A 25,950-nucleotide genomic window follows, 5' to 3' on the forward strand; every position below is an offset into this window, starting at 1 on the left:
TAGTGCTCTAGAAGTCCTCTTAATCTTTAGTGATTAACATAGAAGTTCAAAATATCTTTCTATCAACAATTTAAGTCAGAGGTTAATGTCTGTGCTATGAGTGCACAGCAACCCAGCGCTGTCTTTCAGTAAAATAGAACATAATCATTATGGCTGCAAAAGACCTCTAAGACCTCTGTCTTGTCCAGCTGTTACTGCCCACATCCCTCAGTGCCACATCTGCACGGCTCTTGAACACATATAGGGATGGTGACTCCACCACCTCTCTGGGAAGCCTGTGCTCACTGCCTTTCTGCTCCTCCTAACACCTAACCAGAACCTCCCCTGGCAGAACTGGAGGGCATTATGTCTCATCCTATTGCTGTCACCTCGGAGAAGAGGCCAACCCCCACCTCACCACAGCCTCCTTTCAGGTGGTTGTTGAGAGCAATGATGTCTCCCCTGAGCCTCCCCTCTTCTCCAGACTGAACAATCCCAGTTCCTTCAGCTGTTCCCCATAGGACTTACTTGGGTCTTTATGTCAGATCTGTTATAATAAAGTCCAACACAAACAAAAAGCATAAGCCAAAGGTGACGCAAGTAACTGTTTCTAGCAGTATCAAAAGAAAATAGCTCATAGCAGGTACATGGGAGACACTGCCAATAGAAATTTGATAACAGAACAGTGACCAACATAGAAAATGGGTGTTAAATACTAAAGGCGATATGCTCGATAGAAGGACATGCTCTTACCTTGTTTTTCATGTCCAGCGAGTTGGAGCAACAGATTTCTTTCCCTTTTCATCCTGGAGCCAACTTGGGCTGTTGTTCTGATGGCAGTGGAACGTTCCCACAGGGAAACCTCGTTAAGGATTCAGCATTTCCAGATCTGTGAAAATAGTTCTTTGCAACTCATCACTTACAGTAACAACAACAACAAAATCACTGCTTAATGAAAATTGTTAGGAGGAAATTAAAAAAGATACAGTTCTCTAATGTTTATTTGAAACCCAGCATCTTGCCCATCCTCTACAAAGAATCTATAGTGTGCATGAAGAATACAAACCCAAAAGAAGTGAAAAGTGCTGGGAAGTATGAGTTACAGCTTCAGACACTTGCTTAAAGTGTCAGGTGGGTAATCCCTCAGGACCGAACAGCATCTCAGTGTCTGTGCTGCTCATTCACAGCGTGAATTGCAGAATTGGTGCATGCAGCCATCTTTCATGTCTGGGCAAATAAGAGTGGGGCTTGATGATTGCTTCAGCCTGGAAAGTGATTGCAATCACCAGTCCGCTAAAGGAAATTGAATTAAGTGGATGGAAGTGCATGAGTGATTGGATTACCAGTTATAGTTCTACAGAGAACACCTGCTAAAATCCTGTGATTAGCAAAAGCTGCTCTTGACTAAATACATGAGCTTTCTGGCATTTTCTGTGGAACATTTTTGTAGGGAGGAATGGGAGACTGACTAACACCACGTGCCATCTCTGACCTGGAGTCAGATCATCATGCAGGTATGGACTACAGGTATGAAGCAGATTTGCCCTTCTGGGAGAAGAATGAATGAGAGACTTGGTAGTACTGCCTTTAGGCCAGCATTTGTATCTGCAAACACATTCTAAATCATGTTGTGTAAGCAAGGTGCGGTAGCTACACCATTCCACTTCTTAAAAATCAGAAATGATTAAAAAACATTTACCTCCCTCCCTCACAATCGTGCAGGCTGGACTCTTCCTTTGACATCTGTCATGGCTCTTCTTGGCATGGCTGCTAATCCCACTAACCACTGCTGTCAAAATGCAAATCCTGTTAAAAGCACAAATTGGGTGGGGAGGATTAAAGGCAGCACAACCAAGGAGCACAACCTGCACTGAGTCTCCTTTCCTCTCCTGCTCCAGAACTGACAGATCACTTTGGGCACCCAGCCAGGGGCTGGAGGCATCTGCGTCAGTCTGGAGATAGGTCTTGGTTTTGAATATGATTTCAACAAGCAAAAAGCTTCCATCATTTTAGAACAGAAAATTGTTCATGTTTCTGCCATACGACATCTTTTGGAACAAGACCACTGTGATTTCCCAGGAGCCCCCAAACAATTCTCTGCGTGGCCTGAATTTCCTCCAAACCTACAGAAGAATCTACACGTTTAAAGAGAACAGTCCGTGCCATCGCACAGCCCATAATCACCTACACCTGCAAGGGGGGAGGGCAAAAGTTGCATGTCCCCTTTCTTGAAGTTCAGACCAGCCCTTCTAGAAAAGCCTCACAGCTCTGATGACAGCACTCCTGACCACCACAGCTGAGTGCTGAATGACTGCAATGTGTTGTTGTTACAGCTCAGTACTTACCTAAGAGCCTGAGTCAGACTGAGTAACACAATAAATGACAACAGAGGGTACAAGGTAACAAACCTTGGAAACTGGTACACTCAGAGGAGGTGAAGAGACCTCAGTGCCAAGAGGTAGAGTTGAAGTAAGCGTGACTCAGTTCCAAGTATGAATTGGATGGAACAAGCCAAGAGGTTCTGCGTCTTTTATCTTAAGAAATCCAGACCATTAATTACAGGGAAGTTGTGTTTTGAACGTACCTGGATTTTTCAGGCAGGCAGCACCCTGAACTAGGAGTCAGGGAAAAGATCTAGAGACAGAAGGTAGGAACTGAATGCACAGTATTAAGGCACAGATAAAATAACCCTCTAACAGAGGAGAAAAGAACAGTGCATTTCCTAGTTTCTTAGATATAAACTCAGTGTGACGCATATGAAACAAAAATGAGCATTAAAAATATGTAAGTTGTAGAACTAAAGACAAAAACAGAGGGAAGGACTATCAGTGCAGTCCCACTTCTAGCATCACTTCATTTAGAGGCAGTGAATAATGAGTTTACCTCAGAGAGATAACTGGATATTCCCAAAAGACATTGTTAAAGTTCACTATAATGCATTTTAGAAGAGACAGGGACACAGCAACGTTCCATCATTTTAATTTTCAAAGGCAGAACAATACTCTTGACAACTGCTGCAAGTGTATTACCAGCTACTTGCGTCCACAGAACTGAACGTACAGTGCACAGTACAAAAATGTTCGGGGCAGGAAATGCTTCACCTGAACTTGGGCAGAACTTAATATACTGCAGTGCCACTTACTGCTACTACTGTTCATATCCGGCAGAATGACCAAACATATGGCAAGCAATAGATTTTTAAGCAGAACAAAGGTGGCGAGAGGGATATGTGGTGTTCTCAGTTCACTACATCGAAGGACAACATTTGGCTTGAAGCAAACCCCAGCGACTACAGCAACCCTTGAAAATACACACCCAGCTCTCAAGAGCAGCAGTGCAAAGCTGTAGGTAGGTCGTTGCGACAGAGTAGAACTGTTGAAATGGCGATCCTAAGTAAAGGGCTGTGATGCAGCAAGGGTGGGTCCCAAAAGCAACCTAAGGAACACCTATAAGAGCAAGCTGAGATTCACTCTCCAGTGTCAATATACACAGTATAATGAACACTGTCTTATTATGACTTATCAAACAGCATCTGCAAACATGAAATCACCAGGCAGGAAATTCACAGGACATAGTGGTAAGGCTCTACAAGCATGATTCTCATTGCTTCAAACTGAGCTAAGGTAAGAAACACCTCTGCAAATAAAAGTCTATCCAATTTGGAATTTAATCACATGTTCTTACCATCATTTCTCTTAAGGTCCCCTAACGTTCATGTTTCTACACATTAAATAAATAATAACCATCATCAAAAACTGTATCAAAAGAAAAGAATAAAAGGTTTACAAAGTGCACGTTGTATCTCTCGAGAGATGGCTATTTTCCGTCATTGCTGAAAATCACTGTACTCAGTGACTCAGATTTTGTTTGCCTTGACTCTAGAGCAAATCACAAGCTTCACATACCTGTTGGCCAATGTACCCTTATGAAGCCAGAGCAATGTCAGCTTCTATGCTTCCCTCATGTTATTTCATCTTATCACTTAGCACCAGTGGATGCTCAATGGCTGTTCTGCTGCTGCAGTTTAGTTCATATTTTACAGAATACAGCTTTGTCTACTTGTACCCATCAGGGTCTAACCAGGAAGGAAAAGAAAAATCAAACACAATGCTTTAAAATGCTTATTCCCCATCTCTGGAGGTACTGAGGAGATGTGGATGTGGCACAAAGGTGCATGGTTTAGTGATAGGACTCAGTAGATTAGTTTAATGGTTGGACGATCTTTGAATGTCTTTTCTAACATCCGTGATTCTGTGATTTCTTTTATGCTACCCTACCAAAATCTCTATTGGAAAAGACAGAGAACATTAAGTTTCTAGTCTAATGCACTGTGATCAAAGCATACTCACCATCCCACTTCCTTCTCCCATAAACCAACTGCCAAGCATCCAGCTGGGAGAGAAATATCAAAATGTGTTGTCTAAAAGGCAATAAGGTACAAGGTAGGCAATGGCACTTGGATTAGCACAGGAAGATGGTAATGTGATGGAGAGACCGTCTGAACTGATTTTAGCATCTAAACATGGAAGCAAGATCACTGACACTTAGAAGCCCGAAGTCCCCATGTAACTAATAAGTCAAGCAGAGAAACATCCAGAGAACAGGTCTGGATAATCAAGTCTGATGGCGGGGCTTCGACAGCCCTCAGCATCAGCTCTTCCTGACAGATACTGGCAATAACCACACTACCTAGGGATGTATTAATGTCTTCACATGAAGTTTTACAGCCCAAGTCGTTCTTTCATTTGGCCTTAGTGGCTCAAACCCTCAGAATCAAGCATCAAGGGGGGAAAGACAGTAGTTACACCACTAGTAGCATGCATCATGTTTCACTTCTACAAAAAACACTGCAGTGAAAATTTCTTCTCCACTGAAGCATCTTTAGTTATTCAAGTCTGTATGGAGAAATAGCTTTATAACATCAGCTCTCCTGTGTCTTGATTACTGAAGACAGGAGTTTATGAATCCATGTTAAAAGTGACTGTTTTCCTAAGAATTGGTTTTAAACCATCCATGCACCTTAATATCACAAACATATATATAGAAGGCTTTAGCCTGGCTCCTGGTTTTCCCTATTTCTGCTCAGCCTAGTAAAGCATGGTACGTGATGATGGAGAGTTCTAGGTGATTTGCTCCAGTACCGCAGATACAAGAAATCACATCTGCAGTTAATCATCTTGTGCTTTTTCCAAGCAATAAATGCTTTTTGCAAAGGAAGAGAATGAGGATATAACAGAGATAATTAAATGTGACATTTTCCACAAATCAAATGCTTTCTACAAACCTGTCAATAACATCACAGAACAGCCAAATTGCTCCAGTGTCCGTACTGACAACTGTCATCTCTCCAAGGCTCGTCTGAGGCACAGCATGATATGCACCGTATGCTACCATAATGCAGAATCACCGCTGCTAACCTTGGAGGTAATTTCACTGCACCACTCCAAATCCCATCAATGGCCAACAACGCTCACTGCCTTGGCTGAATTAAATTCCTACTTGAAATTGTTCCCTTCATACACTGTACTGCAGTTGACACCTAGAGACTATTCATAGCCTGGCCTATGTTTTCAGATGCAGACTCAGAACAAAATTCTTTCCCTTCCAAAAGCAACAGGATACAGGTGATGCTTTCCAGATGAGTCTATTTATCTCACACTCTATCGCAGGCCCTAAAAATGGGAGGGAAGGGGTAGAAGCTGAAGTAGTAAAACACAGAGTTGCACATTCAAAGCAAGGCAGAACTTTCTCACCCTCTGTGAGAAAAGGCATTACTTCCAATGACTGCTTAAATTTACACCAGAATTTTAATAGAAAATACATATACTCAAGCAGATAGTTTTTTTTATTAAAACTGAGATTCTATTTTTAATAAAAATGTATAAAAACAAATTTAAATAAAATAATATTGGTGTTCTTCATGACTGCTTGCAAGCTGCCCTGCATTTTTAAGCCCCTCAAAACCAGTATAATTTTTTGGGGGGGAGGGGGTGGTGGGGTGGGAATATGGAGCAGCAGGAAGGAATGGACAGCAAATATTAAGGCTTTGGATTCAGCTCAAAAATACTCGTAGGTGACTAACACCAGGACTGCTACAGATGAAAAAAATTTAACCTATAGTTAGTGATCAGTTCTCCATTCAATCCAGGTTTCCTGCAACTTTTACTCTGCGAGGAACAGCATTTCCTTCTCTCTCACAAGTTAGATTTTATGGCCTTTATTCTTTACAGAAATCTTTAAATACTGGTGTATTTAAATACTGCAGGGAGAGATACGTCCTCTGAAAGCCTTTTTTTCCCCAAGATATTTTATGTAAGGATTATATTTCCAAATATTCAAATTTGTTTCCTTGGAACTAATATGACATTGCTTCCAAAATAAGATTTTTGGGGAAAAATACATACAGAGTAAGAATACCTACAGATTAATTTCAATTAGTTCAAATAGGAAGCTATATTCCAATTCTGAGAGATTCAAAGGAAATGTTGCTCATTCAGTTTACTTGCCTTCCTTTGCTTCACACCCCTGAGCAATTAGAAGCCACACCATTATATTATTATCCAATCTTGCAAACATCTTCTGTCCTTAAAAAGGACTATAATTCTATCTTATTATGTTAATACTACTGTTAGCAATGCTGCAGTACCCCACAATGACACAAAATACCATTCTTCACGTACAACACTGCAAATCCCCAAAGCATGGCAGACGTAAGCAGGTATAAAGATCACTTGAGGAAACAAATGGCAAAAGTACTCTTAAACACTTGTGGTTATTAAGATTAATGACTGAATCAGCCAAAATAGACTTGTATTAAAACTACTGCTAACTTATGGAGGACAGTTGAGGAGAGAAACCCCGCTCTGTTTAATAAGTAAGATGCATGGGCACACTTGAACAGGATCCCAGCCCATTCTGGAAAATATTCCACAGTTGTGCAAAGCATTCTGGAACATGTGTTAATCCTGTCACTTTACTACACACCTTGCTGAGCCAAGGCCTCAGCTATGCCTCAAACTAGAACATGTCTCACCTCACAGACTCATCACGTGGGACAGGCATGTAACTATATTCCTTCTGTTCAATGACACTGAAAGATCTTATTTAAAGCTGTCAACTGACATGAAAAACGTGGTAATACCACACAGTTCTGGAAATTCTTTAGGATTTGTTATAATTTATTTTCATTAGAGACTCTTTGATCACATTGAGCCAAGTCTACCTCTTATACAGTGCACTAAATAACCAAGAGAATGCCTGAACACAGGCACTTTATACCCCTTCATCTGCTGACTATTTCCATTGTGCAAATGGCCAGTGAATTGGCCATAGTGAGCTACTTGATCCCATGCCTGCCATCCCTCACAGTGCACAGCCCAAGAAGCAAACATAAAAAAGAAACGTCAGCCTTCTGAACAAACATTATGGCTTCTTATCTTTTCATATAACAAAGCACAGTTTCATTCTGACTCTGCATGTACTGAATCACTCCTGTCTTCTATGCCATCTTTGATCCAAAAGGAGATACATAAAACACACTTTACTTCCTAAGAGGCTACTTAGAGAATTTGCTCACTCCATGTCCCCTGCCAGCAATGTTCATCAGCTGTACACCACCAGTCAATAGAAGGGAGACCAAGAAAGCCAGTCCAGTCTCTGTAGAAGGTCACATTCTCACAGGTTTCAGGAGAAACAAAATCTGTTCAAGAAGTCCGGGTTAAAAATGAGTGCATGAAAGTGCAGAATGCATTAAAATTTCACATGAGGCCTTAATATCCAAGGCAATGTACAACCCTTACCCATTTTCAAATGGGCAAGGAGACAAGAGCTGACAACTGAAATAAGGAGGACTTGTGCAACCCCTCAGTAGTAGAGTCTTTCAGAGTCTACGTTTTCCCATGCTGGATCTCAGCATTAATATCCCCTCCACAGAAGTTCCAGGACTGTCAATCATCTTCTGCCAGAGGTGCTGCTCTTCTCCTTGAGAGTCCATCCAGTCAACCTCCTTGCCGTTACTTACACCTGGAAATTGCAAAAACATTATACATTTTGGCACCATTAGTAAGCACTAAAAAGTAAGTTACTGAATATCACTGTTCATTCACTCCAACAGCATACAGAAAGATGGCAAGCACTTTACACTACTGTCTGTGTAGGGAGCTGCTTCTGTATAGCACCAGTTTCAAGTGCAACTGGGCTTGAGGTTTTTGCATCTCACTGAATGAAGGAAAGAACTAAATCATCTATGGACAACACGTTGCCTCCTCTCCCCTTCCAGTTTCCCAAAACTTCTGTATATTTTCCACACACTCAATAACATTTCTACACCTCACACATATAAATCACTTAGGGTGGTAAAGAAGGAGAGCAGAATAAGAAAAGCAGTCATCAAGAAGGTGGGACCTTACCACTTCCAGTACTCAAACGAACTCCTCCCAGAAAAATATTACTAGAAAGTGACTCCTTGTCCCACACAGTCAGTTCTAAGCAGACATTATGTATATCCCGTGAATTCAGTCCACTGAAAGCAAATGTATGATTCCACTGGGGGTTCACATTCTTCTTTATTATGGGAGTCTTGTGTTTTGTAGCTTTGTTGTCATCTGGGAGTAGGTACCTGAGAGAAAAAGAAAAGGAAAGATGAAGATGAAGATAGGATATCCCACAATATTCATAATTGCAATCACATACAGCTTGAATAAGGTCAGAGACCCATTTCCCACTGTAATTAACTTAAGTATACACCCAAAATGTATATGTTGGTTCAATTCGTGCTCCATTTGCTGTTCTTACATCTTACAGTTAGAATTTCAGTTATCACCATCAGAAAATGAAATCAAGTCTCCTTGTCCTATGCCTTTCACTTCTAGTGCAAAGTAAACAGAGGCCAGTTCCACCACACTGAACTATCCATGTCAGCAAGAGCTGACACCACTAACTACGAATATGTCACAGAATGTCACAGAATTATTGGCCCCACATTGCTACTGCTAATGTAAAATAGTTCTGACAATATTTTCTCCCTGAGATCTGCTACAGGCTTCAAGTTGAAACTAGCCATAATGGGGTCAAACAGTCTATTTTCACTATACCACCATTTCAAAGTGCCAGCTGCTTTTCAGTATTGACATTCCACACACACATTTAGATATACTGGGGGGGAAAAAAGGTCAGTAAAAATACTGTGTAGTGCAGCCATTACATAACAGGGCAGAAAAAGCCACTGACCCTTTCACAAACGTGTCTGATGTGCCTCCTGACTTCACTGCTGTTAAATTCTTAGCTTCTTTGATGACGACTTCTAATATACCTCCAGAGGGCAGGTGATTCTCTCCCTTTTTTCCTTTCTTAAAGCTCTTCTTTCCTGCACACACAAAAGAGTTGCAATATCGTTATCAGCAGAAACCATACACTATAAAACTGATTTGGAAACTTAAATTCTCATGGATGGATTCTTTTGCTTCAATGGGATTACAGGATTTCTTACAGCAGATCCTGATTCTCTGAGGGTATAGAAACTGAAAAGACAGGGACAGGGTGTTGTATGTGAGGGGGCCTTCCTCAATATAATTATTTGTGGACTACTATGCCGAACAGAAGGAACTGTGTGTGCCATATGTCCTTCCCTCCTCTTAATATCCAGTTCCACCACTGACCTTATGGAAGCCAAACCTCACAAAGAAAAAAAAAGAAATCTGTCCCAAAGTTCAAAATGCAGAAATACACTGTGTGCATTCCTTTTGTAAGGATACAGTGTTCAGTACAGACTGTGAGGAAGGACACCTGTGCTCACTGACACACTACCGCATTTAAACGGCTGCATGAGGACACATGTACTTGCTTCTGCTGTGGATTCTGAGGTGTATATGGACATGGTTCACTCATAATGTGATTAGGACTGGAAACATAAGGAAAAAAGAATAGGAATGACGCTAACGTGTTACTAATTAAAAAAAAAGCAAATGGTCCATCTACACTTTTCAGACAGCAATTAGCTTTCAGAGAGAAAACCTGGGCATTACTGCAAACAGAGGGAATGTTATTTGTCTAGAAAAAAAATCTAATATGTCTATCAAATCCTAATGCTAAACAGCAGTACTGTCACTAAGAAAGAATTCCTCCTGGACTACCTGTAGCCTGTAAAACCATGTATTCTCAGGTGCAATCTAGTGGGTTTTGTCTCTTCAGAGAATTATCCCTCACTCATTATTAATAAAAATAATAGTTTACCCTAAAACTTTAAAGTGATATTTTATGAGACTGAATTACTGTGTAACGCCGCAAAACTGAACAAAAAGTAAGCTTAAAATGACATAGGCAAGCTTCTGGCCAATTAAACAAGAACTATGGGAAGTCTATTACTCTTATCTGCTATAGCACTATTCTACAACTTGCAGAACAAAGAACACAAGGACTACAGTTAAAAAGATTTATGTATACGTGACTGTCCCTGGTCATACTGCCTAACGCCTTAGCCTTTTCTAATTAGGACACAGCCATGCATCAGCACTTTACTGTGCACACTCCTCGTTCCCTTCCCTTTTCTCAAGTCCAATATAACACAAGAGGACAGAGGAGAAAAGACAACTACTATATTCAAGATTGATTTATATTTTCACTAATTTCATGTCTTCATACTAGCTGAGGATTTTTAATACCCAGAGGGATGTTATTGTAAACTGTCACTGATGATTGTTTTACCTTGAAACTGCCCTAGAGGAAGCATCAAGTTTATCTCTGGGGGAATGTAACGTAGAACAACTGTCAGTTCTCCTTTATATTGAAGCCCAACATCTGTTGCAACCTCCACCTGAAAGCGAAAATAAATAAATGAATAGCCCCTAACATATATCCAGCAAAAGCTAATCATTCACTTTCACTGTTTGATTTTAACTGTGTTCTATTAATAGTGTTTGAACTGCCTCTTAAATAAATCAAGGTCATATGGCAGCAGACACCATATAGTGAACATACATGGGAAAGAGAGATATATAGCATGAATGAGTGAAACAAGTAAAGAGAAAACTCAAACTCATTTCTAGAGACACAGACCATGGCTAATTTAAGATGGCATTCTGATGCCCTTACTTATCCCAATGAGGTTTTGAATCTGTAATAGATTTCATGCATTTTACAAGAGTAGCTCTTGAGTCTCTCCTGGAACAGAGGTGTGGGGAACCATGGCAGGGGAAGAGAACAGAGTGCAGCTCTCCAATAGAAAACTGTGAAAACTAAGGTTATCTCCAGTGTTCTTTTCCACTCATATTATTTCTGCATCTTTTTATTTTAAAACACTTGATCTTGCCTAAGAAAAGCACATCCAGGGCACTTTTAAAAACTACCAACATGGCACTTATGTCAGTTGCTACAACAAAGGACAAAAGAAAACCCGCAGTAAATGCTGATGCATAATTTTAACAGCAGGAAATCATCATTTAAATTTTTGTCAGTAAGGCAGCTCATTTAAGGTCAAAACTATGCAGGTTTTGTATGTACGTCACATAAAGGCCATGAGGATTACTTTTTCTGTTATACTGGGGGATAAACGATGGCATAAATTCTCACATCAAGAATTTATTGTCAACCTTCCCTACAGAAATCATGGCTCTAGACTCTGCTTCCATCTTTAACCACAGAACTATTTTCTGTTCCTTTTCTGACTTAATCATGCTCCTCTTGAAAGCAGGTGATACTGTGCTCATAGAAGAAATAAGTCTTAAAGTCTCCGGCATTTTCACTAAAGCGGCTAAATGGTACACAATGAAACAAGTAATACCCTGTAATGAAACCCACAGAATGTTTCACAGCCATTTCTTTCTCCATCATGCAGTTCCTATGAGAAAACAGCACGTAACTTGCTTACGTGTTAACCTGTGCTTTTTTTTTCTAATTTCAAAATGCAGTAATTCAGCTTTCTGAAGAAATATTAGCTTTGCTGAACAACAATCTTAGCAGCATTTTAAGTTCATAAACATCATTTATAACTTAGGAGTTAGACAAATCCAATTTTGCATTTTACGTCTTTGGTAAAAAAAGGACCAGTTTGAAAGTCCTTGTAATGGGTTTGGAAATAACCAGACGAGACCTTCCAGCTGGAGAAATTTAAATGCTTACCATCTCATTACTACTTTTCCCAAGCAGGAGTGTCTCAAGACTTTTTTCCATACCCAAACAAAGCCCCCAGAGATTGAAATGAGAAGAAGAGATTACTGCATGAAAAATCCTCTCCATTTTCAAATCAAATTCCAAGAGTAGAACCAATATGAGCAAACTGCATGATATAAGTTGGGTGAGGGTCAAGCAAGCTTGTAAGAAGAGTGGTATAATCCCAGCCTGTATGCTAAGCTGACTGAAGCACATTTGCCATCATAAGGCAGTCAGTCTTCCTGGTATCTTGTGTTCCTTTTGGGCCACGAAAGAACAGATGCTGATCACTCTTACTAACAAAGCTAAACTAGCAAACTGGGGGTGATCTTCCTCGCCAGATTCAAAGTGAGAGAAGTTCACATGTTAAGAAGAGACTGATTTCTTCTGCATTACTACTTACTACAGTATAGACTTGTGATGGCTTAGATGTAAGACCCATAAAAGGTCATGCCTGAAAATTATAAAGCAATCAGATTCATCTGTCGTTTGACAGAAATAAACAGTCCCTCCTAAAGCTCCAAATATAACACCAGTGTATAATGAGCATGAAACAAATAAGTCATCTGAGTCAATCTCCTCATCATCTGCAATACGATCTCAGATTTTTCTGTAACAAGAAAAATAAACTCTGAAACTGCAGTGGCTGCTGCAGGAGCAAGCAACTCAGAAGCCACTAATCCTCAGCCTTACATTAACTCCTTGAATCTCTTCCAAAATCACACACCTTTGCCCTTGCCAAAGCAGGGGCAAAAGACAAAAGTCACCCTATCTGTAGCTAAGTACAGGGAAAGTCCTATTTCATAAACTAACTCATTTACCTTCTGAGAAGTCTCATACCTTCCTGGATGGGGTGAATAAGAGATTATAAGTCATTCTGTTACACCTGAAATCTGCGAAGCACTTTGAACTGAAGCAAAAAGTCTTTTTCCTTACTGAACTGCTGAGTGCTGGATAGGGATAGTGGTAGAAAAATCAATTAATTCCTTTACTCAGTCATTTTTCCACGGCAATTTGCTGCAAAATGAACACACAGTTTATTTAAAAGGTGTTTCTTGGTTGTTTTGTGTTGTTCTGTTCATTTTTCTTTTTAAGTAGCCAACAATATATACTGTTCCTGAAATCTTCATGAAAATGAAAATGTTATGTTTTGACTGAATAAAAGACAAAGGCATGATTTTTACCGCCATATTAAACTATTGTAAAGTCACCATTCTAACAAATGTGTTCCAAAGAAAAAATAACTAAGCTGCACTATATTTATTTCTCAGTGGTTTCATTGGCCCCTGGAAATCCTTACCTTGGGCTGGAGCACAAACCACTCATCGCCCTGATTTTCAAAGTTCCAGGAATCAAATGGAATTTCCACTTCTCCAAGAAAGCTGTTGCGTCCAAATCTGTCGTAGTGCCAGACAGAAAGCTGCAGGGTCCTGGTTTCTAGCTGTGTATGACTGATGACATACTACCAACAGAAAAACAGAAAAAGAAACCCTCAAAATAAGCACAAATAATAGTTTCCATAGAGCCTTTTACAGTAATAGCTAAGTTTTGTGAAGCCTGCAGCAGCTAATAAATGAAGCATGAAAGCGAGATTTGTTTGCTTTGCAAAGACTTCAACAGCTAGAAATCTCACAGGAAGCTGTTAAACCTCTTTTCTCTGTATTACTTACTGCATATTTATGGCCATAAAGTAAATAACGATGCTTAAAACCATCACCCTGTTGTTAACTCCTTACAGCTTATGTAAAAGAAGCGGTTCAATACCAAAGTTTAGTTTATAAGAAGAAACCCCAGTGGTTCTTTCATCACTAAGGAAAGGCTGCAGGACACTGCATTCTAGAAATAGTGTTCTCCTCTTCAATTCTACCTTTGTAACTTAGATGTTCACCAAAATGTCTCAGTCTCAGGAACACAGTTGGTTTTGAAAGCTACTAAAAATCCTCAGAGGAAGCAGCACCATATTCTAGCAAATATATAGAAAACTATAAACATCTGGAATTCTAGCTCTGCTTTTAGTAAAAAGTCAATTAATTCCATGAAGTTCACCCTTCTTTGAGTGTTAGTTGAGGAAACCCAGATGTCTTCTTTTCTGTTTGCTCTCAGTGCAATGTCTGGACACAAGATATATTCTCCAGAATCTGAAATAGTGAAGTTGGTTGGCTAGCCACATCAGTAGACTATTAAAGCATAGATATGTCTACACTGCTTATTCCTGGATGCCAACTATGAGAGCTGCAATATTCAGCAATAATGGAATAAACATCCAAGACGAAAGATAAAGACAGATACATACCTATATATGAATATTTTTTAATGATAGTAACAGTTGCAGCAAATAAATCTAGCTCTTGCTTACCTTCCAGCAATTCAAATAAATCCCCTGTGTCACAATTTCCATTTTCAGCAAGCTGCTTGGTCTTATCCCTGCAGAGCTCCTTACTAACAAACATTCAGCACTAACTATGAGCCCTGCCAAATAGAGTCTAACGCATCTTTTTTATTTGTCTTTTTAATCTCTGCACTTCAGGCAAGAATTAACTTTACTATCAACCATTTAAAAATGAAGTTATATAGGATGCTCCCCACTGGCAAGCTGTTTGGCTAGACCAAGGGTGCGTAAGTCTACAAAATGGTTTTGTAGCCAGGTTAGACCAGAGAATATGTATTAGACTCTCTTATAAGAAATTTAATTAAAGCATCACTAAAATTCCCTCAAAATTCTTTCAGGAGAATCTAAAAGGAGTCTCTGGCTTTATGACAGCTGGCTGGGATGACCCAGGCTGGGATTACAAGAAGCAGAATCACCAGGAGCCTGTACTCCAGGTGCCAGGCAGCTCACGAGGAACACAAAACCTTTCCAGCCTCTGTAGGCTGGACACAAGTACTTAAGAGGCGAGGATGTAAACAGCATGGGCACTCTGCTCAACCAGTCCAGCAGGAAGTACTCTCGTTCTCTTTTGCAACATAAAATGAACTTTTCAGGAATGCAGCTAGTGAAGCTGTTGTTGGCATTTTACTACCAAAGTCTGTTCTGCTTTAAAAATAAAGAAAAATCTCCACAGAAAACCACATTTTACTGCAAGAGGTTATCTTCTTCTAGAAATCAGTTAGGAAGTTTCAAGCTATCTGTGTCTCAGCATCAATTGCTGATGTAGGGCTTGCAAAATCTCTAAGGTGTGTTTAACTCTGAGATCATGTTAGATGGGAACATCGATAGTTTTGATAGAAACCTATAGAAATTAGCAGAAGTTTTACCCATAAAGAGGAGAACCAAACAAAAACAGTTCCTCAGCGATGAAAGTCAGCAATTACAACTGACACAATAACTATATGTTTTGCTTTGCTTTCTTTCAGAGGCGTCATTTCTAAACTCTAATCCCCATACAAGAGCACTTACAGAGAATGCCTATGAGCACAAGTGAAACATTCATCACAGCCTATGAGAGAGACAGTGTTCTCACCTTCAGCGTTTCATTAAATTCTGGATTGGTGCTGTTACTCTTAATTTTGGTCTTGCGTTTACTTTGGCGCGACTTATCGGGCAGAAGGTAGGCTTTGACATACCTGCAGACCAAGTAGTAAGTTATTAACGAGGAATAAAAACAAAAACTATGTTCAATCAATTCAATTCAGCCTCCCTGTTAATTCTTGGTTTTGGCCTTTTGCAGAGAATACTAACAAACAGGTTGATAATTTAAGTAATGTTGTTTGCTCAGAACGTGTGCACACTACCCTAAGAAACATACTGAAAATACAAGTTCCACGGAGAATCCAAAAAACAGCCCCCACCAAAATGCTGGCCGGTAGCAGGCTATGTCACTGCTGACTGTGTGCTGTGTGGGGCAACAGCCCTAGCAGGGCCTAAAATGTAAATTCTGCATGCTTACGGATCAGTCCTTTGCTTTTTCTCATCCACAATGGCCAGGTTTCTGCAACTCTTCACCAGGATGTTGAGAGCACCTGTTTTGTAGCTGTAGTTGATTTGGAGAAGGATTTCACCACTGACCTTCACGTTGCTATAGTCACCAGTTTCACTGTATATGCTCAGCGTGCTGTTAATGCTGGTCTGGATGGGGAGAGAAAAAGGACTTAGAAGCTCAAACATTTTCCAGAATCTGCTTTTCATGAGGTCACAGGTACTGTCTCTCTTGCTAAGTCTTGCTTTGAAAAGAGATAGAAGAAAGAAAAGAATACCACTGGTTTATATTTGAAGTAAAAGGAATAAGAACTATAACTAATAATAGCTTATATGTCTAGACAGTTGATGTGTTTTACACACAGGACTGAAACCTATTTATAAACATGACTAAATGTAAATTATCACCATTGAATTCATGCATGAACTGAAGAGTAGTCAATCTACATCAACTGTAAGCTCACCTAAGTTCCAAGCAATAAAAATCAACTTTTTGGCTCAGCTGTCCACCTAATTCTTATTGAATATCATGAGATAACTGCTGACAGAATTGTTAGAAAAACCTCCATGGATTATTCCTTTTTGAAAATGATATAAAAACATGCTCGATTAAAGTGACTCCAACCTTTCATTTGCAGTTCTAAGAGAATGAGCAAAATTCAATATCCACCATTAGTGCACTTTTCTTAAAGCCAAAGAGTTTAGCAAAAATCCTACAAAATTTTCCACTGTGTAACACATCACACTCTGATCTCTTTTTGTTGTTGTTGTTTGTTTTTTGTTTCTGCTGCTGGCCTATGAATATTGCCCTATGGAAAATTGCAATACCCTCCTCCAAAAGATTTCACTTACAAAAGAACTAAATGTTTTTAAACAAAATTGGAGCAACATGCGAAGACATTCTCAGAAGAAAATGTATGACAGATTTCTAGTCTTGGAATAAGATCACTCAAAGAGATGCATAGGCATCTCAATCCCACTACGTAAGAATTCTGCAAGACATACAGTTAAAAGTTTTTAGTTCAGAGGGGAAAATAAAGAGAGAAATCGTCAAAGTAAGTTAAGCAGAGGATTGCTGAGAACTCACAGTATCACCGTCTGTTTCAGGCACATTTAAGTAGTTCCATTTTCTGTCAGAGCCTTCTGGGAAGTTCTTTAAAGAAAGCAGTGCAAAAGGTCAACGGAAAAGAGCATTAGATAGCTGCAGTAGGAAAGAATAAATGCAGTGATAACGCATCACCTACACAGACAGGTAAATACAGTTTACATCACAAAGCCATGGCAAGAAAGGAAGAAAAGATACGGCCAACTCAGAGACATGCCAAGTGTTTTCCAAATACTTCAAGTGCTGAAGGACGCATGGCTCAAGGTAATTAAAAAGAAGTTATCTGCTGTCTCAAAAAGAAAAAAAAAAAAAAAGGTTTGTGTCAGATTGTACATGGATGTGCCCCAGTCACATCTCTGTGAACTCAGTTCTTACTTAAGCTTGTCAAAAGGTGAGGATTTGTGCACTGCAGCACTTTTTAAAAAGAAATATGCAGTTTCTCTGCAGAGTTTGTCAGTACAGATGGAAAAAAAATGCATAAATGTTTAAACATGTCAGGGGGGAAAAAAAAAACCACAGTTATAGAATACTGGGGAAAACACTTTCCTGTGTCTGCTTATTTGAGCAATATCTCAAAGTCTCAACAATGAATTCAGGGGAAGCTACATCCTTCCCTATCAGCTACAGGGAGGAACAGAGTCAAGGAGAAGAAACATAAAAAGAAAACAACCATCCATGTGCCCATCTCAAAAATCTAATAAGGTTAAGCCAGAGTGACCAGAGGGAATATCTATTCTCTTCAACCCAAACACACCTTTTCTTGATCTTCAAGTACATTGGCAGCAAGGGAAAAACAACTGGGAAAACAAACAAAGAAACAATCCTAAACGCATAGATGACCTTAAAATTCATGCAAATGCAATTTCTGAACTGCTTAGATGCCACAAACAAAGCATTCAGTGGAAGTATATGGCATATGTGTCTTCTTTCTGCACAGATTCTGTTCTGTGGAAATTACAACAGCCCTTACATACACTAAATGCAATGTGCCTAGGAAATCTAATCATTTTCCAGTTGCATAAATAGTAAACAACCACTGCATGTGGAGATTGCTTAGCCCCCTTTTAGTGCATCACTATGAACTACACTTGTTCCAAATCTTATCTTACTGGAGCAGGAACAACTCAGTCTTAATGACGTGATAGGTCTTGACAACAACACACTGATGTGTTTAGGAAAGGAATTAGTGAAGGATGCAGAGAAAACTAAATAAACTCGTCATGTATTAGTTTTGGAAAAAGCAGAAAGAAAACACCATAATGCTGAGCTACAATTCATGTTTAACGCCATTTCTCATTCCTATTTTTACTCACCCATCATGTAAGCAGATATAAACCATTTTTACCCTCTGAAATATTTTTCTTTTATCCTAAATGCTTAGTATTTATTAGAGTACCCTTGCTGTACTTTTAATTCTCATATTAAAAATAAAATACATGGAGTTGAAGCCTACTGTTCACTAACAACATTACTGTGATGTGACATAATAACAGTACATAGTCATTTGACAGACAAGTAAAACACGGAAAGAACTGTATGAGGCAGAAAGCTCAAAGGCACATAATAAGAAGAGTAAGGGAAAAGAATACAAAAGAGAATGAATGCTAATAACTAGTAACACAAACACAAAGAAGCCACAGTGAACCTGTAATACTGACACACTCTTCAAGGGAGTAGTAGCTTGCCTTTCAAAATTTCTCCGTTAGCATTGTGTGCAGTTAACATTAACAATCATTTCAAGGTGAATACAAAGACATGAAGAAATAAGAGCATTGAGATGTGAGATTACCTCAAACCTGCAGCAGCAGCAAAGCTGCACTCTGCTTAGGAAAAGGTCAAAACGGAATCTACATTAAATGGATGAAACTCAATGTATAGGCAGAATACTGCCTACAGAACACAGAGGGAAGGATCTCTAAATACAATTCCTCAATTAAGGGGATGAATTGAGAAAGCACTTAAGTGCTTGCAACCTTCCTACCAATATTCAGAGGAAAGAAAAACAACTCTGCCTGTAAAATCATTGGGCCAGCAAGGATCGGAGACAATGAGTCACAGCCAGCCTCAGAGAAGTGGGTTTTATTAGACCAATATCAAACAAGCCACATTTCCTCAGGCCTGATTTGGTGTGACGTGCCACACTTCTCTGTTGTAGCTGTTTCTGCAAATTACACAAATTAAAAGGGGAAAAAAAGGTCTGGACATGGGCAGAGCTGAGATACCAAAATGTTCTCCAGGGACACTTCTCTCAGCCCTGTGTTATCCTCAGACAAGCCAAGTTTGGGTTCAGCCATCTCTTTGGGATCAAGAACTTAAATGCATATTCCCACAGCTCTGCCTTGCAGGAAGACTAACTGGAATAGTCTGAAAAGAACCGTTCATCAATCAGTGTCATGGACCATATTTTCTCTTCCCTTTTCACATAAGACTCCCCAGCTCTCCATTCTCTTCAACTCTCTCACCCTCTACCTGTTGTTTGTTGCAGCTTATTGCTACTCTGCAGGCTGGCCAGAGCTATTCTCAGCACAAGGCATGAAGAACGTTGGCTAGATAATGCTCCAAGACATTACTAGAGATGAGAGGCACGCATCCTGAGTGCCAGATACCTGTAATGTGGTACACATTGCATACTTATAAACTAGACATGTTAAGGACTATTCCTATTAACTGTTCTCTATCCCAATGAATAACTGATTGTAAAAAGAGCAGCATAAGGCTAATTCTGTTGCATACCAAGCATTTGTAACAACCTGGAAATGCAGCCATTCTTTCAAAACCAACACCAAGTTGCAACAGATAATCATGAGACTCAAAAATCTGATTTACATTACATAGTTTGTGGGCATGACTGACATACTAAAAAACAAAAAAACCCCCACAGTTATTTTAAGAGGTAGAAAAACCGGCACCCACAAAAACCCTCCAAGTATCTCCTTCCTCACTGTAAAATGAAATAAATACTTTTTGAGGCTGAGGTGTCATAACAGTCTAGTCATGGAGGATGGAAGAATGAATACTTGTGTCCCAAAAGCGTTAGTGTTCAGAAAGCAAAATAAGATGGAAAAACACACCATGGCTTTGTTCTACTTATTTCAAACAAATTAAATGCTCCTCTGGAAAGCCGAGTAGCCACATGCTACAAACATCTATGGCTTGCCTTCCCCAAATATTAGCTTAGCAATAACCAGAATGTGTGGACAAAACTGCTGGTGAATAAAGGTTGTCTCTTCCCACATGTGCTGCAGAGATTGATGTTTTAGCTCTGAACAGCGATAAAATCTTAACAGTCAGAAAACCCTATCTAAAAGCTAAAGGACATTTCTCAACCGTAGGATGAAATAGCCAGGAAAACTACTAAAATATAAATCAGAATGCTTCCAAATGCTATAATATTTATCTCTAATTTGAAGGAATAATGGTCTGATATGAAAGGAAAAAAGCATATTTTCTACTGAAGATCTTACTCTCGATAATCCACTTGTCAGATATCCATGTTTCCTTGAATAACGAGAGGCCACAATGTCATCAATATCTTCTTCTGTTTCATCCAGATAATCCTAAATGACAAAGAAACAGGCAATTCAGTCATTGTGTTCTCAGCTGTATTTGGTCAGCCTCTGTCCCTTGATGTTGTTTCACATATTTTCTGCTTTGGGAAGATGGCATAGGATACATTTAGAATTCTAATCTCCAGAGGAATTGTGAATAACATTTTCCATATTTTTGCGCAGGTGCACAGCAAAAAAAGAGGCCACCAGATTTCAGGTTCCAATTGCTTAAAAAATGAAAAAAATGACACACACACTCACTATCTTATTCTGTAGACATACAATTTTGCATTGTTGATAACTATTCAAATTAAGACAAAATCCTTGCATTAAAATCATATATCTTTGCAATAATAATAATAGAAATCACAAAGAAATCATCTGCTGCACACCTTCATATATTTATGGATGAATTCTAATCAGCAAGACTGAAACCTAACATCCTTATCTCATTTCCAGGAAAAATACACATATTATTTTTCAAATACAGTCATAAAGTAATACCTAACAAGAAACTTAGTATCTGGCTGATAGTCCTAATAGGATTCTTAATTTGAAGCAAAAATTACATAGAAAAAAATACATTTTCCATTCTATTCAGAGTAGCTGAAAAATTTCAAGGATCTCCTTAAGCCTCATGGCAGGTATTCTGTTTTCATGGAAGCCAAACATACAAAGCCTTCGTATCTGCTTTGCAGCTATACAAGTCTCACATGGTGACCTACCTCACTGCTGCACAATCATTATCTTCTAAACTAAACAGACATCACACAGACTCCTATCCTAATTAGGAAAAAGAGCAGAAAATAAATGCTGCTGGAGAGTTGAACTGTCATTGTTTATTTAAAGATCTGCAAAGTGTTCATTATTAGTACGCACAAAACTAGCTGTTATTTCTCTAATCCTTTGCTCCAGTTACTGAAATAAACCATAGAATCATAGAATGACAAGGTTGGAAAGGACCTACAAGATCATCTAGTCCAACCATCCTCCTATTACCGTAGCCACCACAAACCACTAAACCATCTCTCGTAGCTCCTCATCCAGACATCTCTTGAACACTGCCAGGGATAGTGACTCCACCACCTCCCTGGGCAGCCATTCCAGCGCCTGACCTCTCTGAGAGAAAAAGTTCTTTCTTATGTCCAATCTAGACCTCTTCTGGTACAACTTGTGACCATTTTGAGTTCTGTTTGACTGGGAAAAAAGGCCAAGCCCCTCCTCATCACAATCTCCCTCTAGGAAGTTATAGAGTGCAATGAGGTTCCCCTGAACCTCCTCTTCTCCAAACTCAACAATCCCAGCTCCCTCAGCTGCTCTTCATAAGGCCTGTGCTCCAGGCCCCTCACCAGTTTTGTTGCCCTTCTTTGAACACGCTCCACAGCCTCGATGTCTTTCTTGTAGTGAGGAGCCCAAAACTGAACACAATACTCAAGATGCAGCCTCACCAGAGCTGAGTACAGGGGAATGATTACCTCTCTGCTCCTGCTGGTCACACAATTTCTTATACAGGCCAGGATGCCATTGGCCTTTTTGGCCACCTGGACACAATGTCTGCTCATGTTCAGCTGAGCATTGACCAACACCCCCAGGTCCCTGAATCAGCTGAAAGCAACACAGAATTTTCTTTTGCTACTTTCCAACCACAATGGTGCATATTTAATATTGAGCAAAGGGAAGTGAGGACAAGCCATCATTTTACTCAGGACCAAAATTTACATACTGAAGCAAAAAAACCCCTCTCAGCTTCATGTTTTTACAATGAGCCTCTTTTGATGGTGTGTTTCCTTCCTGTTTATTCAGAGTCCACTGCAGAACAAAATGTCATAGATACTTCACACTGTAAAGAAGATGTCCACAGAGACCCAGGCACAACATAGTAAACTATTCTCATGAGAAAGACTGCTGACTCCTTCAAAAGTAAATAAATAAATAAATTTTAAAAATAAGATAAAAATGCACTCATCAGTTCTACTCTCCTCATTGACTTTAGAATTCAAGTGACATAAGAATATGAAAAGAACACCAGCAAGGTGTTTTTCCAGCCAATGCATCAGAAAGAAGCAATTCTGGTAATACATCCCAACTCTTTCCTTTACACTGTTGTATACGCATACGTGGAGTTAAGAAAAAAGTGCTACATTTTGTATGGTGAATAATTAAACACAGGATAAATGAAAGTTAGGTATCATCTTTGCAGCGAGATGTTTAAGGTTTAGACTGTCAAGTGTTGACAGTGCTTCCATGTCAGGGAGCTGTAGGATCACACAATACCCTGAGTTGGGCGGGATCCATAAGGATCATCAAGGCCAACTCCTGGCTCCAGACAGCACCACCCAATATTCATACTCTATGTCTGAGAGCACTGAGTCCCAGTGATAAGTAGGTGATCAGCAATTTTTGTCTGCAAGCAGATATATAAATTTAAAACAAATGGTTACCATTTAACATAAGCACTTAATTCCTTTTCCACTACAATGATTGTGTTTCTCAGTAGGTGTTACAGAACAGTAGCTATATAATTGGTTACTGTTATTAGCTTATATAAGCTTATTAAAGTTAGAGCTGGAAGGACATTAATCTCACAGTCTCCAGTGGGGGTTATAAAATGCACATTATCAAATTCCTTCTGATAAAGCAGCTGAGCATGTAATGAAGACTACTTGGTCAGGAATTCAACACACACCTCTCAAGATAAGGCACACACACAGCTGAGTGCAGCATTACATGCTGAACTGGTTCCTTGAAAAATACCTCTCACAGCATGCAGCTTCCTGGGGGTCATCCCTACCCATTTTCAAGAGCAAGAAGGAAAATACCACTTAATCTTCATCTCTCTGTATATGTAAGTGGTGTTATTAATAAAGCTGGGAGCAGCAGCTAAAATCCTTTTTCCACCTTTCCAGTTGGCAGTCTGCTTATTTTATTAACGTGTGGCATCTCCCACACCACTACTGTCAGTTCCCATCACCTACAAGAGACTAAAGGACCTCAGCTTGGTCCACCAGCCAGCCAAGAGGAAGAAGTCATAATTCTTCTCAGACTGTCGAAACTGTTGTTATTTTCATCAGATATTCTTATTTTTGCCTCTTATATCAAGCACCACAAGACTAAATTCAAGCAGCAGTAAAACCTTAATCTCAAAACACGGCATTCATATGCAGTCCAAGGCAAGACACTGAAGCAGTCCCACGAGTCAAACTACCCTAAAAAATATGCTGAGATGCAACCTGACATTTCATTTAGAGTCAGCAAAAACTCCCTTCTGTACAGAAGGAAGGCAAAAATCAAATAACCGAAAACTACTCTGGACATGACATATCTGGTGCATGCCTTAAGGAAATTCCCAAGTGGCAACTATCACACCCTGTACAACTAGAGCAGGAAATCAATATAAAATATTTAAAGCTCTTATTTTCTTATGTTATGTTTTTTTTTTTTTCCTGCCATCTTTTCCAACTTCTAAATCAAGAACACATCCTTTTTCTTCAATAATTTTTTTTTAAAATTAATTTTTGTAGGCTTATTTCAACATAAATCTGATGCACAGAAATGGCTTGCTATTTCCTAAATGATTCACCCAGACAAAGCAATGCTGCAGGCAAATTCACTAGGTGATTACAATCCAAGAAACAGATGGGAATCCCAACTTATTGTTTTCCACAAATCCCCAGCTATCAAACATTACAAGAAAGGGAGATATCTCCCATGGACAATGCTCCTCTGAAAAGAGCAGATAGTAGGAAAGTATAATGGCAATAGACAGAACATTACTGTTGCAGCAGGTAATGTTTTTCCTTCTACTTTTTCTTTTCTTTTCCAGGCTAACCACTTGCATTTGGAAACTTTAAACTATGATTAGATGAAAAAATGTTCAAATTACTCTTTTCCTCATGCAAACTCAACAAGCTGGGATTTTTATTTTTTTTTTCTTTTCGTGGCATTGATGCACATCTGCAACTTGTGTGTCTGCCTTGAATACGTGCGTAATGTAAGAGGGATGTTGGCTATCATATCAGAAAAGGCAGTCTTTACGGAACACACAAAAAGAGGTATGTAGATGTATGGAAGAAACTGATGAACAGGAAGAAGAGACTGACAAAAGGGGTGGGAAAGATAGAGAGGGCTTCATCTTCCAAAGAAACAGGGCAAAAGCCAGAAACAGATAAAGATTACAGTTTTTAAAGTATAGTATTTTTCAGCATAAAAATTAAAATTTAAGGAAGTAGGATTCAGCAGCACTTTGGAGTATCTATAATCTAGTGCCTTAAATTCAGTCTTATTTGCTCAAAAACTCAGTAAGTAGCAAATTAATAGCAAACTGTTATTCACTGGAATGACTCCACAGTCAACAGACTAAAGACAAATGAAGCTGTTTAAAAACTCATTAAACACCCCTAAAATCACATTTTTGTATCACTTATACATACAGTGCTGATTTTCTAAGACTGAACAAACATGATTTCTGCTAGATGAACATTCACATGTTTACAACTCACCAGCTCCTCATCTAAGGCGCTAGGTACAGATTTACTTCTTGTGCTCAGGGTATCCTGTTTTCCTTCAGAGAAAGATTCACTCAAATCTATCTCAGATCGGCTACGGTCTAGAAAACGATAATAACAAAACAATTCATTACAATTCTGGGTGAAGAACACTGCCTCTTTTGTCTTGCTACTCTTTAATAAGTGCTGTCAGACTATTTTTTCAAAGGAAAAATGTTAAAATTGCATTTCTGTACATATCAGTCACAAACTCTATGACAAATGACCATCAAGATGAAAAACAGAAAAACATGTTTTATGGTGCTACTTGGCCCTCTAGCCAACATTGTTTAATGTGCACTTTTTATCTGATGTAATTGTCTCCTGTGGATGACACGACAGATCAAGCTTTTGGCTTTGTATGTTGGACCTGCTACCTTGGAATATTGCAAAACTTGGAGCCCAAGCATTTATAGATACGATCACACCAACCACCATGATCAAACGCCCTTCAGCATCTCCTTCAGATTTAAGCAGCCAGAGATACAGCCGGGCACAGAAAGCATTTCTGCCATCACTGTGCAGAGAGGGTCAAAGTGAATAAGTCTCAAACCCTACATTTTTGTAATTCCCACAAGTTTCTCATCCCCTCTTTAAAGACACAAGAGAAACTGGATATCTTAGAGAAATATTTTCTTAATCCTTCCCACTAAGTATTTGGTGCTACTATTCAATAAATTGAGAAAAAAAGTGAAGAGAATACTTCTATATCCT

At 39.2% G+C, this 25,950-nt stretch overlaps 1 protein-coding gene across 5 annotated transcripts in view; it reads right to left on the minus strand.

Moving 5' to 3' along the window:
- Positions 1-2,942: 2,942 nt before the first annotated feature.
- Positions 2,943-25,950, minus strand: part of SYTL5 (synaptotagmin like 5) — a 68,994-nt gene continuing 45,986 nt past the window's right edge. For 3 of the 5 annotated variants that reach the window (XM_015884523.3, XM_085549236.1, XM_085549243.1), the window contains 9 exons: positions 25,192-25,298; positions 20,609-20,701; positions 16,011-16,189; positions 15,585-15,687; positions 13,424-13,585; positions 10,681-10,789; positions 9,208-9,343; positions 8,388-8,596; positions 2,943-8,001 (listed from right to left, as the gene is read on the minus strand). In XM_015884523.3, the coding sequence (XP_015740009.2) occupies positions 7,859-8,001; positions 8,388-8,596; positions 9,208-9,343; positions 10,681-10,789; positions 13,424-13,585; positions 15,585-15,687; positions 16,011-16,189; positions 20,609-20,701; positions 25,192-25,298 (1,241 nt within the window). In that variant the 3' untranslated portion in view covers positions 2,943-7,858. Of the gene's footprint in view, positions 8,002-8,387; positions 8,597-9,207; positions 9,344-10,680; positions 10,790-13,423; positions 13,586-15,584; positions 15,688-16,010; positions 16,190-17,126; positions 17,193-20,608; positions 20,702-25,191; positions 25,299-25,950 lie in introns of all 5 variants that reach the window. The other 2 variants (XM_015884506.3, XM_015884513.3) reach the window with 1 other exon arrangement.

The sequence above is a fragment of the Coturnix japonica genome, chromosome 1 (genome assembly GCF_054131305.1).
Source record: "Coturnix japonica strain WE chromosome 1, WE-NBRP24, whole genome shotgun sequence".
Classification (NCBI taxonomy): domain Eukaryota; kingdom Metazoa; phylum Chordata; class Aves; order Galliformes; family Phasianidae; genus Coturnix; species Coturnix japonica.